This window comes from Tremella mesenterica (assembly GCF_000271645.1).
Source record: "Tremella mesenterica DSM 1558 unplaced genomic scaffold TREMEscaffold_1, whole genome shotgun sequence".
In the NCBI taxonomy this organism is placed as follows: Eukaryota; Fungi; Basidiomycota; class Tremellomycetes; order Tremellales; family Tremellaceae; genus Tremella; species Tremella mesenterica.
The window spans coordinates 1,708,388-1,723,599 of NW_006711225.1; the positions used below are offsets into that span (position 1 = coordinate 1,708,388).

The 15,212-nt window shown below is 43.1% G+C and overlaps 1 protein-coding gene across 1 annotated transcript in view; it reads left to right on the plus strand.

Moving 5' to 3' along the window:
* The window catches only part of TREMEDRAFT_55897 (uncharacterized protein), a 10,318-nt gene extending 1,709 nt beyond the window's left edge, over positions 1-8,609 (plus strand). The window contains exon 2 of the mRNA XM_007000995.1: positions 7,965-8,609. Coding sequence (XP_007001057.1) covers positions 7,965-8,132 — 168 coding nt within the window. The 3' untranslated portion in view covers positions 8,133-8,609. The remainder of the gene's footprint in view (positions 1-7,964) is intronic.
* The last annotated feature ends 6,603 nt before the right edge of the window (positions 8,610-15,212 follow it).

Genomic DNA, 15,212 nt, shown 5'->3' on the forward strand with positions numbered 1-15,212 from the left:
TTATCTCAATCAATACTCCACCTCCAGTCCTCTTACTTCTCCCACACATACCAGCTACCACTTGCGTTCATCACCACCCTCGACCGCAGCATCGTAGCATCAGTCGTTTCGAAGTTATCTGGACTTGGTAAATTTGACACCACAATCCAAATTTAAAATCGCAAAAATCGTCTTTCTCGTTTTACTTGGTCCACTTCAAACCGACTGGGCTGGATTTTACTACACCTGTAGTAACACATTGCGTCTACCACCACATCCAAAATCAGCTCCGTTCCTTCATTCCTTATCGAGATATTCGATCTCGAAAAATGTCCGACTCATCTGACACCGAAGTAAAAGTGAAAATTGTAAAATTGCGAGGAAGCGAGAATTATGCGCAATGGGAAGCTCATGTCGCTACCACACTTATGGGCAAAGGATTACTACCGTATATCGACGCCGAACCGCCATCTAAAGACTTGAAAGATAAGGAAAACATCAAAGATCGTCTGAAAAGCGCAAAAGCGTATTCGATAATCTTTCAATCGCTTTCAGAAACAATCTCTTCCGCTTTACCATCTGATGTCAAAGACTGGAAATCACCAAATCCGAAATCGCTTTGGGAGGAGATTAAGAAACAGTACTCTGCAGCTGTTGGAGCCAGACAAGCTGCGCTTTTCCAAGAAATGGCTCGAAAAACGATTTCAGAAGGGGAGGATCCGATGCCTGCGCTTGCAGCACAGCGCAGTGCACATGCACAGTTAAATTCGGCTGGGGAGAACTTGTCAGACAAAATGCTAGCTTATGCTATGACATTGGCGCTTCCAGAGTCGTTTACAACACTTAAACAGACGCTTTGGCTTAGAGAATCGCTATCTTCAAGCGAAGTACAGGCTGGAGTTCAAGCAGAATGGAGTAGGAGGAAAACTGAGGGAGAAAGCGCAACTGGAATGTTCGCGAAATCAAAATTTCGCTCAAAATCGAGTTTTAACAACCAGAAAAAATCTTTTGAGCGATTTCCACCTGCAGATCACTCGAAATACTGTTCATTTCATCGTAAAACCGGTCATTCAACCGAAGATTGTAAAAGTAAACCCAAAATTTCAAAAAGCGCAAATTTTGCAACTAAAGAATCCAAAGAAAGTACCGAAACTACAAAAGTAACTGCCGATATCGCGTATCTTTCAGACGCAAGCGCTTTTGTCACTGCGATTGCGACGGCGGACGATCCTATCGCTTTATCTGCAAGTTCCAAGTCAATATTTGTGGTAGACTCAGGCGCAAGTCATCACATGTGTAATGACTCAAATTTACTTTCTTCAATTCATTCCATTAATGAAACTCGCATAAAATTCGGAAATTCGGCCATTCTACCATGTAAACAAGCTGGTACTTTAGTCATTAACGGTGTGTACTTCCCAAATACGCTTTTAGTACCTGGTTTGGACCGAAATTTGCTGTCTGTAGGCGCATCGGAAGATGGGGGAGATTCAGAATGGCGCTTCAGAAAGGGAATTGCGACTTTCTGCAAGAATCATCAAGTTCTTCTCTCTGCGCACAAGCACAATCGACTTTATCTCCTACAGGCAAGCGATTCATACGCAAATCTCGCTTCCACAGCTGACCTATTCCTAGACTGGCACGAGCGACTCGGACACCTTAATGCTGGCGCTTTAGTAAATCTGTCAAAGTCAGGACGGTTAGGATGTGAATTTACAAACTCTCATGCAAAAGATTTCCAGTGCAGAAGTTGTGTGGTTGGAAAAGGACGGAGATTACCATCAATTCCAAGCGAAATGTCGGAAATAGAGCAATCGGTAACTGCCACATTGGAGCGCTATCGCTATTTCCGCGTATTCCCTCGTCTCATATCTAACCTCTGTCAATATTGTACTCTTCATGCATTCTACTTTCTACATCTGACAGGTTATGAGCCTGAATCACTTCTTTAAGACGCTATCTAATCGCTCCCGACACCCCCTGCGGTCCCTCCAGCATTAGAATCAGTAGAACTATCAGTAGAATCATCAACTCAACTCAAAATTTCGCTTCAAATCGCTTTTCTCACTCTCACTCTATCTCCTCCAATACTGCTCCGATTCTCGATATCTCTCCGGATCTGAACAGAGCGTCACTGTTTCCACCTTTACCGAAAAGAGTAGACCGATAACATTCACAAATAGCGAGATAGATCGAAAGTGAAAATTTTCGACTGTAATATCCCTCCTTTACCAGCAAAAATCGCTTTTTCAACACAACTCAGTCAATTCTGAACGAAATACATCGCTCTTTGGATCATAAGAAAGGGGACAGTAGGAGATTATCAGAACGGGAAAGAGATTGAAGTTTGCAAAAGCGGTTGGGACAGGAGATCAACTACAAAGTCGGAATTTTTGTGAGCAATAATAAGACATCTTCTACACTCACAAAGCGACCTTATATCCTCTTCACCTCAATTCTGCTCCAATTCCATCGCTCTTAACATTTCCTGAACCGCCTCACAGCGCACTCTCTAGATCATCAAACGGATTCGATTTTCGTGGAACGGTTGAACCAGCAGTGCAAAATTACAAGATTGAATTTCCAAACCTCATCATTTGAATCTCAAATTCGACCTCTTGTTCTCATTTCCCCAATTCACCACCAATCTTATCGCTCTCTGTCTTTCCTACACCTCTCTCCCCCGTGCTCTATCTATATCTGAAATCAAATCGTAAATCGGAGCAGCGGTCAAAGCAGGAGAACAAAAATCAAAATCGAAAATTTCAATCACTTCATTACAACTCCAAAAATTTTGCTTTTAACTCCATTCCATCAATTCCTATCGGAATTATCGAATCTCTTCACCTGATCCTGTCCGCAACTACCAACTATTCGTATCAAAAGACAAATTGAAGTTTGGATTGCTGGTTGAAGAGAAAATCGATATTTCATAAATTAAAAACTCGCTTTTTCCTTATTCCCTCATCACCTTTTAAATTATCGCTTTCTTATTCATCAAACCCACGCTTTACAGCAAGCCTCTGGTATCGGTATCGACGCTCTCGGCTGGGAGTGAAGGCAAGTCCTGCAGAAGCGCAGGTGAAAAGTCGAAATCACTTCCACACTTTTCGCTTTTCTCTTTCACTCATTACTCCTCTCTATTCCTAAAACCGGACCTGCTTAATTGTGGGAGGTGCATTGTGTATTGCTTTAGTCAGATACAGCGGTGTAGACAAATCTGGACACCCCAGTGGCGCGCCTCTGAGTCCTAGGACATACCAAGCGCGCCTCGCAATCAGCTGAGTCACTCTGAGAGTCTATTCCTTGTTGTTTGAACTTCAGCTGATTTACATTCGGAAAATATCGCTTTTCCATTATCTCAATCAATACTCCACCTCCAGTCCTCTTACGTCTCCCACACATCCGCTACCATTGCGTTCATCACCACCCTCGATCGCAGCATCATAGCATCAGTCGTTTCGAAGTTATCTGGACTTGGTAAATTTGACACCACAATCCAAATTTAAAATCGCAAAAATCGTCTTTCTCGTTTTACTTGGTCCACTTCAAACCGACTGGGCTGGATTTTACTACACCTGTAGTAACACATTGCGTCTACCACCACATCCAAAATCAGCTCCGTTCCTTCATTCCTTATCGAGATATTCGATCTCGAAAAATGTCCGACTCATCTGACACCGAAGTAAAAGTGAAAATTGTAAAATTGCGAGGAAGCGAGAATTATGCGCAATGGGAAGCTCATGTCGCTACCACACTTATGGGCAAAGGATTACTACCGTATATCGACGCCGAACCGCCATCTAAAGACTTGAAAGATAAGGAAAACATCAAAGATCGTCTGAAAAGCGCAAAAGCGTATTCGATAATCTTTCAATCGCTTTCAGAAACAATCTCTTCCGCTTTACCATCTGATGTCAAAGACTGGAAATCACCAAATCCGAAATCGCTTTGGGAGGAGATTAAGAAACAGTACTCTGCAGCTGTTGGAGCCAGACAAGCTGCGCTTTTCCAAGAAATGGCTCGAAAAACGATTTCAGAAGGGGAGGATCCGATGCCTGCGCTTGCAGCACAGCGCAGTGCACATGCACAGTTAAATTCGGCTGGGGAGAACTTGTCAGACAAAATGTTAGCTTATGCTATGACATTGGCGCTTCCAGAGTCGTTTACAACGCTTAAACAGACGCTTTGGCTTAGAGAATCGCTATCTTCAAGCGAAGTACAGGCTGGAGTTCAAGCAGAATGGAGTAGGAGGAAAACTGAGGGAGAAAGCGCAACTGGAATGTTCGCGAAATCAAAATTTCGCTCAAAATCGAGTTTTAACAACCAGAAAAAATCTTTTGAGCGATTTCCACCTGCAGATCACTCGAAATACTGTTCATTTCATCGTAAAACCGGTCATTCAACCGAAGATTGTAAAAGTAAACCCAAAATTTCAAAAAGCGCAAATTTTGCAACTAAAGAATCCAAAGAAAGTACCGAAACTACAAAAGTAACTGCCGATATCGCGTATCTTTCAGACGCAAGCGCTTTTGTCACTGCGATTGCGACGGCGGACGATCCTATCGCTTTATCTGCAAGTTCCAAGTCAATATTTGTGGTAGACTCAGGCGCAAGTCATCACATGTGTAATGACTCAAATTTACTTTCTTCAATTCATTCCATTAATGAAACTCGCATAAAATTCGGAAATTCGGCCATTCTACCATGTAAACAAGCTGGTACTTTAGTCATTAACGGTGTGTACTTCCCAAATACGCTTTTAGTACCTGGTTTGGACCGAAATTTGCTGTCTGTAGGCGCATCGGAAGATGGGGGAGATTCAGAATGGCGCTTCAGAAAGGGAATTGCGACTTTCTGCAAGAATCATCAAGTTCTTCTCTCTGCGCACAAGCACAATCGACTTTATCTCCTACAGGCAAGCGATTCATACGCAAATCTCGCTTCCACAGCTGACCTATTCCTAGACTGGCACGAGCGACTCGGACACCTTAATGCTGGCGCTTTAGTAAATCTGTCAAAGTCAGGACGGTTAGGATGTGAATTTACAAACTCTCATGCAAAAGATTTCCAGTGCAGAAGTTGTGTGGTTGGAAAAGGACGGAGATTACCATCAATTCCGAGCGAAATTCGTGCTACTGAACCCCTGCAAGTCATTCATCTTGATCTGTGGGGACCAGCCAGAACTCCATCTCTTAGTGGAGCGCTTTATTTCTTATCTTGTTATGATGACTTCACCCGAAAAGTACATCTTTACTTTCTCAAACACAAATCAGACGCTTTTGAGCAATTACAACATCATATTGCAAAAGTAGAAAGACAACTTGACACTAAAGTTAAAACACTTCGCTCTGATAATGGTGGAGAATTCAGTTCTATGGCAATGAGGAACTTTTGCGCAACACATGGTATTCAACACATCCAAGTACCTCCAGATGCGCATACACAAAATGGACGTGCAGAACGACTTCACCTTACAATTCTCAATGGAGTTCGCACAGTCCTGGCGCATTCTGGGCTTCCTGCTAAGTACTGGGCAGAAGCGGCAAATTACATTGCCTATACGCGCAATCGGTGTCCTGGTGGTCCAAAGCGACAAGTCCCAGATGACATTTGGTACAAAAGCGAAAAGCGACTTTCTCATCTTCAACCCTTTGGGTGTAAAGTCTACCACCGTGATCATAAACAAAGTAATAAACTTGCGCAACGCTATCGTGAGGGACAACTACTCGGTTACCAAGAAGGTACAAACAACTTTCGCATTTTGGACACTCTCACACAGAAAATTTGGATCACAAGAGATGTCATTTTTGCTACAAAATCAGATTTCTCCAAAGTTCCTGAAGTTCTGGATCTGGAACTTACACCACATGTTATTGGTAGTGGAGCAGATATTCACCGCAAAAATCAATCAAATCCGTCTTACAGGGACATAGATAATCAAAAAGCAAATTCAAAATTCACAACAATCTCAATTGGAGTTAAAAAAATTAAAAATGACATTGCGCAAGACCCACAAGACGAAATCAACCGAAATGAAGCTCAGCCATTGGGGCGCATACGAACTCTCTTTGAGCAACTTGAGGAGCAAAGAAACGCACAGAATCAAGAGTTTTTACGAAATCTTGAACGTGATCCCAGACGTCAAAATGCAATTGTGCAACGACAATTTGCGCAGAATTTGCAACAAGAAGAATCCTCTTCCTCATCTGAAAGTTCAGATGAACTAAACCTCCATGATGATGATACATCATTCAGTCTTGCAGCACATGCACTCGCAGCCACAAATCTACCCAACTCCTATCGAGAAGCGCAAAATACAGGTGAATGGGAATGTTGGAGAAAAAGCATGGATGAAGAACTTGAAAAAATGTCAAAGTACAAAGTCTGGGAAGTTGTGGACTTGGATCCAAAAATGCGCATTTTAAAGGGGAGATGGGTGTATACTCGCAAGATAGACGGAGAAACTGGTCTCCCATCTACCTACAAAGCTCGCTTTGTGGCAAAAGGTTACAATCAAGTGGAAGGATTGGACTACAATGAACTCTTTGCTGCTGTTGCGCACAAAGATTCAATTCGAGTTTTCCTTGCAATTGTCAACCACTTTGATCTTGAATGTGATCAAGTTGATATCAAAGCAGCATTCCTGAATGGGGAATTAGAAGAAACAATCTACATGCAACCACCAGAAGGATCCAACATCCCAGCAAACAAAGTACTTTGGTTGCGCAAGTCACTTTATGGTTTGAAACAATCACCACGATGTTTCAACAAAGCACTTGATAAGTGGTTACAGTCTCAAGGACTACTTCCTACAAAAGCAGATCCTTGTTTCTATTCAAAGCGTGAAGGAGATAATATTCTCATGCTCTCGGTACATGTTGATGATCAACTCATCGCATGTAACAATCGAACTATGTTGGACAACTTCAAAGCGGCACTTAATTCAGAATTTGAGTGTTCAGACTCTGGTCCAGTTGGATACTTTCTTGGTTTCAACATTCACCGTGATAGAACAAATCACAAACTGTTTATGTCTCAAGAACATTACTTTGAATCACTTCTTGAAAGGTTTGACTTGAAAGATTGCAATCCTGCAAAAACTCCTCTACCTTCTGGATTTCGTCCAATCCCTGCAACAGATGAAGAACATGAAGAAGCAAAACACTACCCATATGCCCAAGCAGTGGGGGCTATTCTCTATGCTTCAACCATAACTCGACCTGATCTTGCTTTCCCAGCTAGTCTCTTATCTAGATTCCTTAGTAAATGGAATGACTCACATTGGAAAGCGGTCAAACACCTACTCCGTTATATCCGTGGTACTTCTGATCTTTGTCTCACCTTCAACAAAGAGAATAGCAATCGTATTGCATTAGGTTATGCAGATGCAGATTGGGGAGGAGATTTGGACACTAGAAGATCAACCACTGGATATGTCTTTAAAGTTTATGGTGGAGTTGTTGCTTGGAAAAGTAGGAGACAGCCTACAGTTGCGCTTTCAACAACAGAAGCGGAATACATGGCAGCATCAGATGCTACACGCCAAGCTGTATGGTTAAGACAACTTCTGGATGATTTGGGACTTGGACTTGGTCAAGAACCTTTGAAACTCCTCAATGATAATGCGGGAACTATAGCTCTTGCCAAGAATCCGGTTCATCATAACAAGACAAAACATATTGACCTGCGACATCATTATATTCGGGAGAAAGTTGAAGATAACACTGTCTCTCTGTCACATGTTCCCTCAGCAGAGAATATGGCTGACTTATTGACAAAGGCTCTTCCTTCAGATACATTTGATAGACTGAGGGAGTTATTAGGGGTATGTGGCAGATCCGCTTGAGTGGGGGTGTCGGAAATAGAGCAATCGGTAACTGCCACATTGGAGCGCTATCGCTATTTCCGCGTATTCCCTCGTCTCATATCTAACCTCTGTCAATATTGTACTCTTCATGCATTCTACTTTCTACATCTGACAGTTCAAACAACAAGGAATAGACTCTCAGAGTGACTCAGCTGATTGCGAGACGCGCTTGGTATGTCCTAGGACTCAGAGGCGCGCCACTGGGGTGTCCAGATTTGTCTACACCGCTGTATCTAAAGCGATACACGATGCACCTCCCACAATAAAGCAGGTCCGGTTTTAGGAACAAGGAGAGAGTAATGAATGAGAGAAAAAGCGAAAGTGTGGAAGTGATTTCGACTTTTCACCTGCGCTTCTGCAGGACTTGCCTTCACTCCCAGCCGAGAGCGTCGATACCGATACCAGAGGCTTGCTGTAAAGCGTGGATTTGAGGAATAAGAGAAGCGATAATTTATTAAAAAAGGTGATGAGGGAATAAGGAAAAAGCGAGGTTTTAATTCGTCAAATATCGCTTTTCTCGTCAACCCGTGATCCAATCCCAACTTTGTCTTTTGTTATGAATAGTTGGTAGTTGCGGACAGGATCCGGTGAAAGGATTCGATAATTCAGATAAGAATTGATGGAATGGGGTTAAAAGAAAAATTTTGGAGTTGTAATGAAGTGATTGAAATTTTCGATTTTGATTTTTGATCTCCTGCTTTGACCGCTGCTCGGATTTACGATTTGATTTCAGATATAGATAGAGTACGGTGGAGAGGTGTAGGAAAGACAGAGAGCGATAAGATTGGTGGTAAATTGGGGAAATGAGAACGAAAGGTCGAATATGACATTCAAATGATGAGGTGTGGAAATTCAATCTTGTAATTTTGCACTGCTGGTTCAACCGTTCCACGAAAACCAAATCCGTCTGCAGATCTAGAGAGCGCGCTGTGAGGCGGTTTGAGAAATGTTAATGGCGATGGAATTGGAGCAGAATTGAGGTGAAGAGGATAAAAGGTCGCTTTGTGAGTGTAGAAGATGTCTTATTATTGCTCACAAAAATTCCGACTTTGTAGTTGATCTCCTGTCCCAACCGCTTTTGCAAACTGCAATCTCTTTCCCGTTCTGATGACCTCCCACTGTCCCCTTTCTTATGATCCAAAGAGCGATGTATTTCGTTCAGAATTGACTGAGTTGTGTTGAAAAAGCGATTTTGCTGGTAAAGGAGGGATATTACAGTTGAAAATTTTCACTTTCGACCTATCTCGCTATTCGTGAATGTTATCGGTCTACTCTTTTCGGTAATGGTGGAAACAGTGACGCTCTGTTCAGATCCGAAGAGATATCGAGAATCGGAGCAGTATTGATGGAGTTAGAGCGTGAAAGGCGATTTGAAGCGAAAAGCGAAAATTTTAGTTGAGTTGATGATTCTACTGATAGTCCTACTTGATTCTAATGCTGGAGGGACCACAGGGGTGTCGGGAGCCGTTAGATCTTGTCTTAAGAGCGATATTTCAGGCTCATAACCTGTCAGATGTAGAAGTAGAATGCATAAAGAGTACAATATTGACAGAGGTCAGATATGAGACGAGGGAATACGCGGAAATAGCGATAACGCTCCAATGTGGCAGTTAGCCGATTGTACCATTTCCGACAAATTGGCGCTTCCGGAGTCGTTCACAACACTTAAACAGACGCTTTGGCTTAGAGAATCGCTATCTTCAAGTGAAGTACAGGCTGGAGTTCAAGCAGAATGGAGTAGGAGGACAACTGAGGGAGAAACCGCAACTGGAATGTTTGCCAAGTCAAAATTTCGCTCTAAATCATCTTCCAACACTTTCAACAATTCTAAGAAACAGTTTGATCGATTTCCATCAGCAGATCATTCGAAATACTGCTCTATTCATCATCAAACTGGTCATTCTACTGAAAACTGTTTCAAAAACAAGGGGAAAACTTCCAAAAGCGCTAATGTTGCTTCAACAGAATCTAAATCATTAAAAGAATCACAAGATACCTCAAAAGCGACAGCCGATATTGCTTATCTTTTGGACGCTAGCGCTTTTTTCACCGCAGTTGCTACTGCAGACGATCCCATTGCTTTATCTGCCAATTCAAAGTCGACTTTTGTGGTGGATTCGGGCGCTTCACATCACATGTGTAATGACACAAATTTGCTTTCATCAATCCATTCAATCCCTCCAACTCGTGTAAAATTCGGAAATTCTGCCATTCTACCATGTACACACGCTGGTACACTAGTCATAAACGGTGTGGAGTTCCCAAACACGCTTTTAGTTCCTGGTTTGGACGGAAATTTGCTGTCTGTAGGCGCATCGGAAGATGGGGAAGATTCAGAATGGCGCTTCAGAAAGGGAATTGCGACTTTCTGCAAGAATCACCAAGTTCTTCTCTCTGCGCAAAAACATAATCGTCTTCATCATCTACAAGCAAGTACTCCTACTGCAAATATTGCGACCACAACTGACCTACAAGACTGGCACGAGCGCCTTGGACACCTTAATGTTGGCGCTTTAATCAATTTGTCGAAGTCAGGACGGTTAGGATGTGAATTTACAAACTCTCATGCAAAAGATTTTCAGTGCAGAAGTTGTGTGGTTGGAAAAGGGAGGAGATTACCATCAATTCCAAGCGAAATTCGTGCTACTGAACCACTGCAAGTCATACATCTCGATCTGTGGGGACCAGCCAGAACTCCATCTCTTAGTGGAGCGCTTTACTTCCTGTCTTGTTATGATGACTTCACCCGAAAAGTACATCTTTACTTTCTCAAACATAAATCAGACGCTTTTGCGCAATTACAACACCATATCGCAAAAGTAGAAAGACAACTTGATACTAAAGTAAAAACACTGCGCTCTGACAATGGTGGAGAGTTCAGTTCTGCGCAAATGAGGAATTTTTGCACAACACATGGTATTCAACACATTCAAGTACCTCCAGATGCGCATACACAAAATGGACGTGCAGAACGACTTCATCTTACAATTCTCAATGGAGTTCGCACAGTTCTGGCACATTCTGGGCTTCGTGCGAGGTACTGGGCAGAAGCAGCAAATTACATTGCTTATACTCGCAATGGATGTCCTGGTGGTCCAAAGCGACAAGTTCCAGATGATGTTTGGTACAAAAGCGAAAAGCGACTTTCTCATCTTCAACCATTTGGATGTAAAGTTTACCACCGTGACCATAAACAAAGCAACAAACTTGCACAACGCTATCGCAAGGGCCAACTACTTGGTTACCAAGAAGGTTCAAACAACTTTCGCATTTTGGACACTGTCACACAGAAAATTTGGATCACAAGAGATGTCATTTTTGCTACAAAATCAGATTTCTCCAAAGTTCCAGAAGTTCCTGACCTAGAACTTGCCCCACATATTATTGGTAGTGGCGCGGATATTCACCATGAAAATCAGTCAAATCCGTCTTACAGGGATTTAGATAATCAAAAAGCAAATTCAAAATTCACAACAATCTCAATTGGGGTTGAAAAAAGTCAAAATGACATTGCGCAAGACCCACAAGACGAAATCAACCAAAATGAAGCTCAGCCACTGGGGCGCATACGAACTCTCTTTGAGCAACTTGAGGAGCAAAGAAACGCACAGAATCAAGAGTTTTTACGAAATCTTGAACGTGATCCCAGACGTCAAAATGCAATTGTGCAACGACAATTTGCACAAAATTTGCAAGATGAAGAATCCTCGTCCTCCTCTGAAAGTTCAGATGAACTAAACCTCCATGATGATGATACATCATTCAGTCATGCAGGTCATGCGCTTGCAGCCACAAATCTACCCAACTCCTATCGAGAAGCGCAAAATACAGGTGAATGGGAATGTTGGAGGAAAAGCATGGATGAAGAACTTGCAAAAATGTCAAAGTACAAAGTCTGGGAAGTTGTGGACTTGGATCCAAAAATGCGCATTTTAAAGGGAAGATGGGTGTATACTCGCAAGATAGACGGAGAAACTGGTCTGCCATCTACCTACAAAGCTCGCTTTGTTGCAAAAGGTTACAATCAAGTGGAAGGATTGGACTACAATGAACTCTTTGCTGCTGTTGCGCACAAAGATTCAATTCGAGTGTTTCTGGCAATCGTCAACCACTTTGATCTTGAACGTGACCAAGTGGATATCAAAGTGGCATTCCTGAATGGGGAATTAGAAGAAACAATCTACATGCAACCACCAGAAGGATCCAACATCCCAGCAAACAAAGTACTTTGGTTGCGCAAGTCGCTTTATGGTTTGAAACAATCACCAAGATGTTTCAACAAAGCACTTGACAAGTGGTTACAATCCCAAGGATTACTTCCTACAAAAGCGGATCCTTGTTTCTATACAAAGCGTGAAGGAGATAACATTCTCATGCTCTCTGTACATGTCGACAATCAACTCATTGCATGTAACACCCGAACTATGTTGGACAACTTCAAAGCGGCGCTTAACTCAGAATTTGAGTGTTCAGACTCTGGTCCAGTTGGATATTTTCTTGGCTTCAACATTCATCGTGATAGAACAAATCACAAACTGTTTATGTCTCAAGAACATTACTTTGAATCACTTCTTGAACGATTTGACTTGAAAGATTGCAATCCTGCAAAGACTCCTCTACCTTCTGGATTTTGTCCAATCCCTGTAACAGATCAAGAACATGAAGAAGCAAAACACTACCCATATGCCCAAGCATTGGGGGCTATTCTTAATGCTTCAACCATAACTTGTCCTGATCTTGCTTTCCCAGCAAGTCTCTTATCTAGATTCCTCAGTAAATGGAATGACTCACATTGGAAAGTGGTCAAACACCTACTTCGTTATATCCGTGGTACTTCTGATCTTTGTCACACCTTCAACAAAGAGAATAGCAACCGCATTGCTTTAGGTTACGCAGATGCAGATTGGGGGGAGGAGACAACCTACAGTTGCGCTTTCAACAACAGACGTGGAGTATATGGCGGCTTCAGATGCAACACGCCAAGCTGTGTGGTTAAGACCACTCTCAGATGCTTTGGGACTTGGACTTGGTCAAAAAACACTGAAACTTCTCAATGATAATGCGGGTACCATTGCCCTTGCCAAGAATCCAAATCATCATAACAAGACAAAACATATTGACCTGCAACATCACTATATCCGGGAGAAAGTTGAAGATAACCCTGTCTCTCTGTCACATATTCCCTCAGCATAGTATATGGCTAACGTATTGACAAGGGCTCTCCCTTCAGATACATTTGATAGACTGAGGGAGTCATTAGGGGTATGTGGCAGATCCACTTGAGTGGGGGTGTTGGAAATAGTGCAATTGGTAACTGCCACATTGATGTGCTATTGCTATTTCCGTGTATTCCCTCGTCTCAGATCTGACCTCTGTCAAGATTGTACTCTTTATGCATTCTACTTTTTACATCTGACACTGAAACCAATCAAGGATTGCTGAAGAAGTTCAGCAATCTGTAGGCTATCTATACCTCTCTGCTCTCCTCATAGAATATCCCTCAACTCCTGCACCACCTCACGCTCAGACCTCAATCGTCCGACCTCGCCGTACCTTGTCATATCCCCAGTCCCATCCTGCTTATTCCACCTAGCTTTGCCGCCCTTCCGCCCTTCCGCTTACTTCCATTCTCCACCCTGCTATCCCTGTGTCATGAATCACAAGTATCAGTTTCCTCATGTTTTAGTTCTGCTCTGATGCCTTTGAGGCAAGAGACCTGAACCTTTAGTTGGTTATGTTATTAGCGTGCCAACCTGTCAAATTGACAGGCCCGTTTCCTGCCTCTCAAGCTGGATCCGCAAAGTTGTGAACCCGTGAACCCGTGAACCCGTGAACCCGTAGCCTCTCCCTTCTCTCTCTCTCTCTCGCTTGAAGGTAGTGAAGTTGTTGTATGCTTTACTTCCCTTCTCTGTCTGTCCGTGAATTAGTGGACCGCGGACCCGTGACCTCTCCCTTGTCTCTCTCTAGCTTGTAGGTAGCAGGTCTAGTGGAGTTGTGACAGCCTGCTCTCCTTCTCTTTCTCCTTCTCCTCCTCTTCTCTCCTTCTCTCTTTCACTCTTTCTCTCTTTCTCATCACGGTTTATCATCATGGTTCATCATCACGGTTTATCCTCTCGCTTTATCCTCTCGCTTTATCCTCTCGCTTTATCCTCTCGCTTTATCCTCTCGCTTTATCCTCTCGCTTTGTCCTCTCGCTTTGTCCTCTCGCTTTATCCTCTTGCTTTATCCTCTCGCTTTATCCTCTTGCTTTATTGTCTCAATTTTCTTACGCCTGTGGCCCTCGATTTTCTTACGCCTGTGGCCCTCGCCGCTCGCCACGTGGTTTATCCCCCCAAGTTGTCTCGACATCATCTGTTATTATAATAGGCATGAGACCCAAGGCTTTAGTTTAGTTAGATTTTAGGCAAATGTATGGTTTACGTCGTCATGTGTACGTCTGCATGCAGTCAACAGTGCATTATACGCAGCACGGCAAGAACTGGGCGCAGTCAGTTGCTGTGAGCCAGAAAACAGTGAGGAAGGCAAGTATTGCGATAGTTTCCTACGCAGGACAACTCCACCTGGTAGAACACCTGTTTTATAGATATAAACCCCTCATAGTTCTACATACTTCTTCTTTAGTTCTTGATCAAAAGTCATTTCCATTGCCACCCTTTCTTTGAGTCCAGTCCAGTCCAGTTACAGTTACAGTCCAAGTCCTTCCTAGTCTTGTTAGACAAGCCAGAGACATTCCTTGGGTCACAGTCCCGTTCCTTGTTGGACTCAGTCCTGTTATCAGAAGTATATTCCTTGTCACTCCTTGTCCTTGTCCCCTTGTCCTTTGTCCTCTGTCCCAGGGTGGGCAGTATCCTTGACACCCTGATCCCCTTAACCTTACTTTGCCTAAGTTGGTCTCACTTCACACCCCTACCTTCATCCCGTCAAACTTTGTTGCACTTAGTCCAATGTCTTGGTGATTGTCGGATCCAATGGAGGTCATAGTCAGGGGTTAGTGATGGTTATTTACCGTTCCAAAAGAGGTGGTGAAGTGGTGATGATGGGATGTCACAATGGTTTGTGACACTGAGGAGAAGTGTAGAAGGAGGTACCCACCAGAAGGTCAATATGACAAGATATTTAAGTGGTTAACAGTAGTCAAAAGGGGTAATCAAGTGCTCTGAGAACAATGGAACAGTGTTTGAGGCTATGACTTGTCTGGTGTGGGTGGGAGAGAGTGACAATGTCTATTGATGTTGGATGAACATTGGTTGAAAGTACGAGACTAGCAGTGGATCCGCCACTTTGCGGCGGGACACGGAAGGGGAAACTGGAAACCGGAAAACGAACTGTTGGGGATTCCGGCCTCATGGGCCCACAAAAAGTG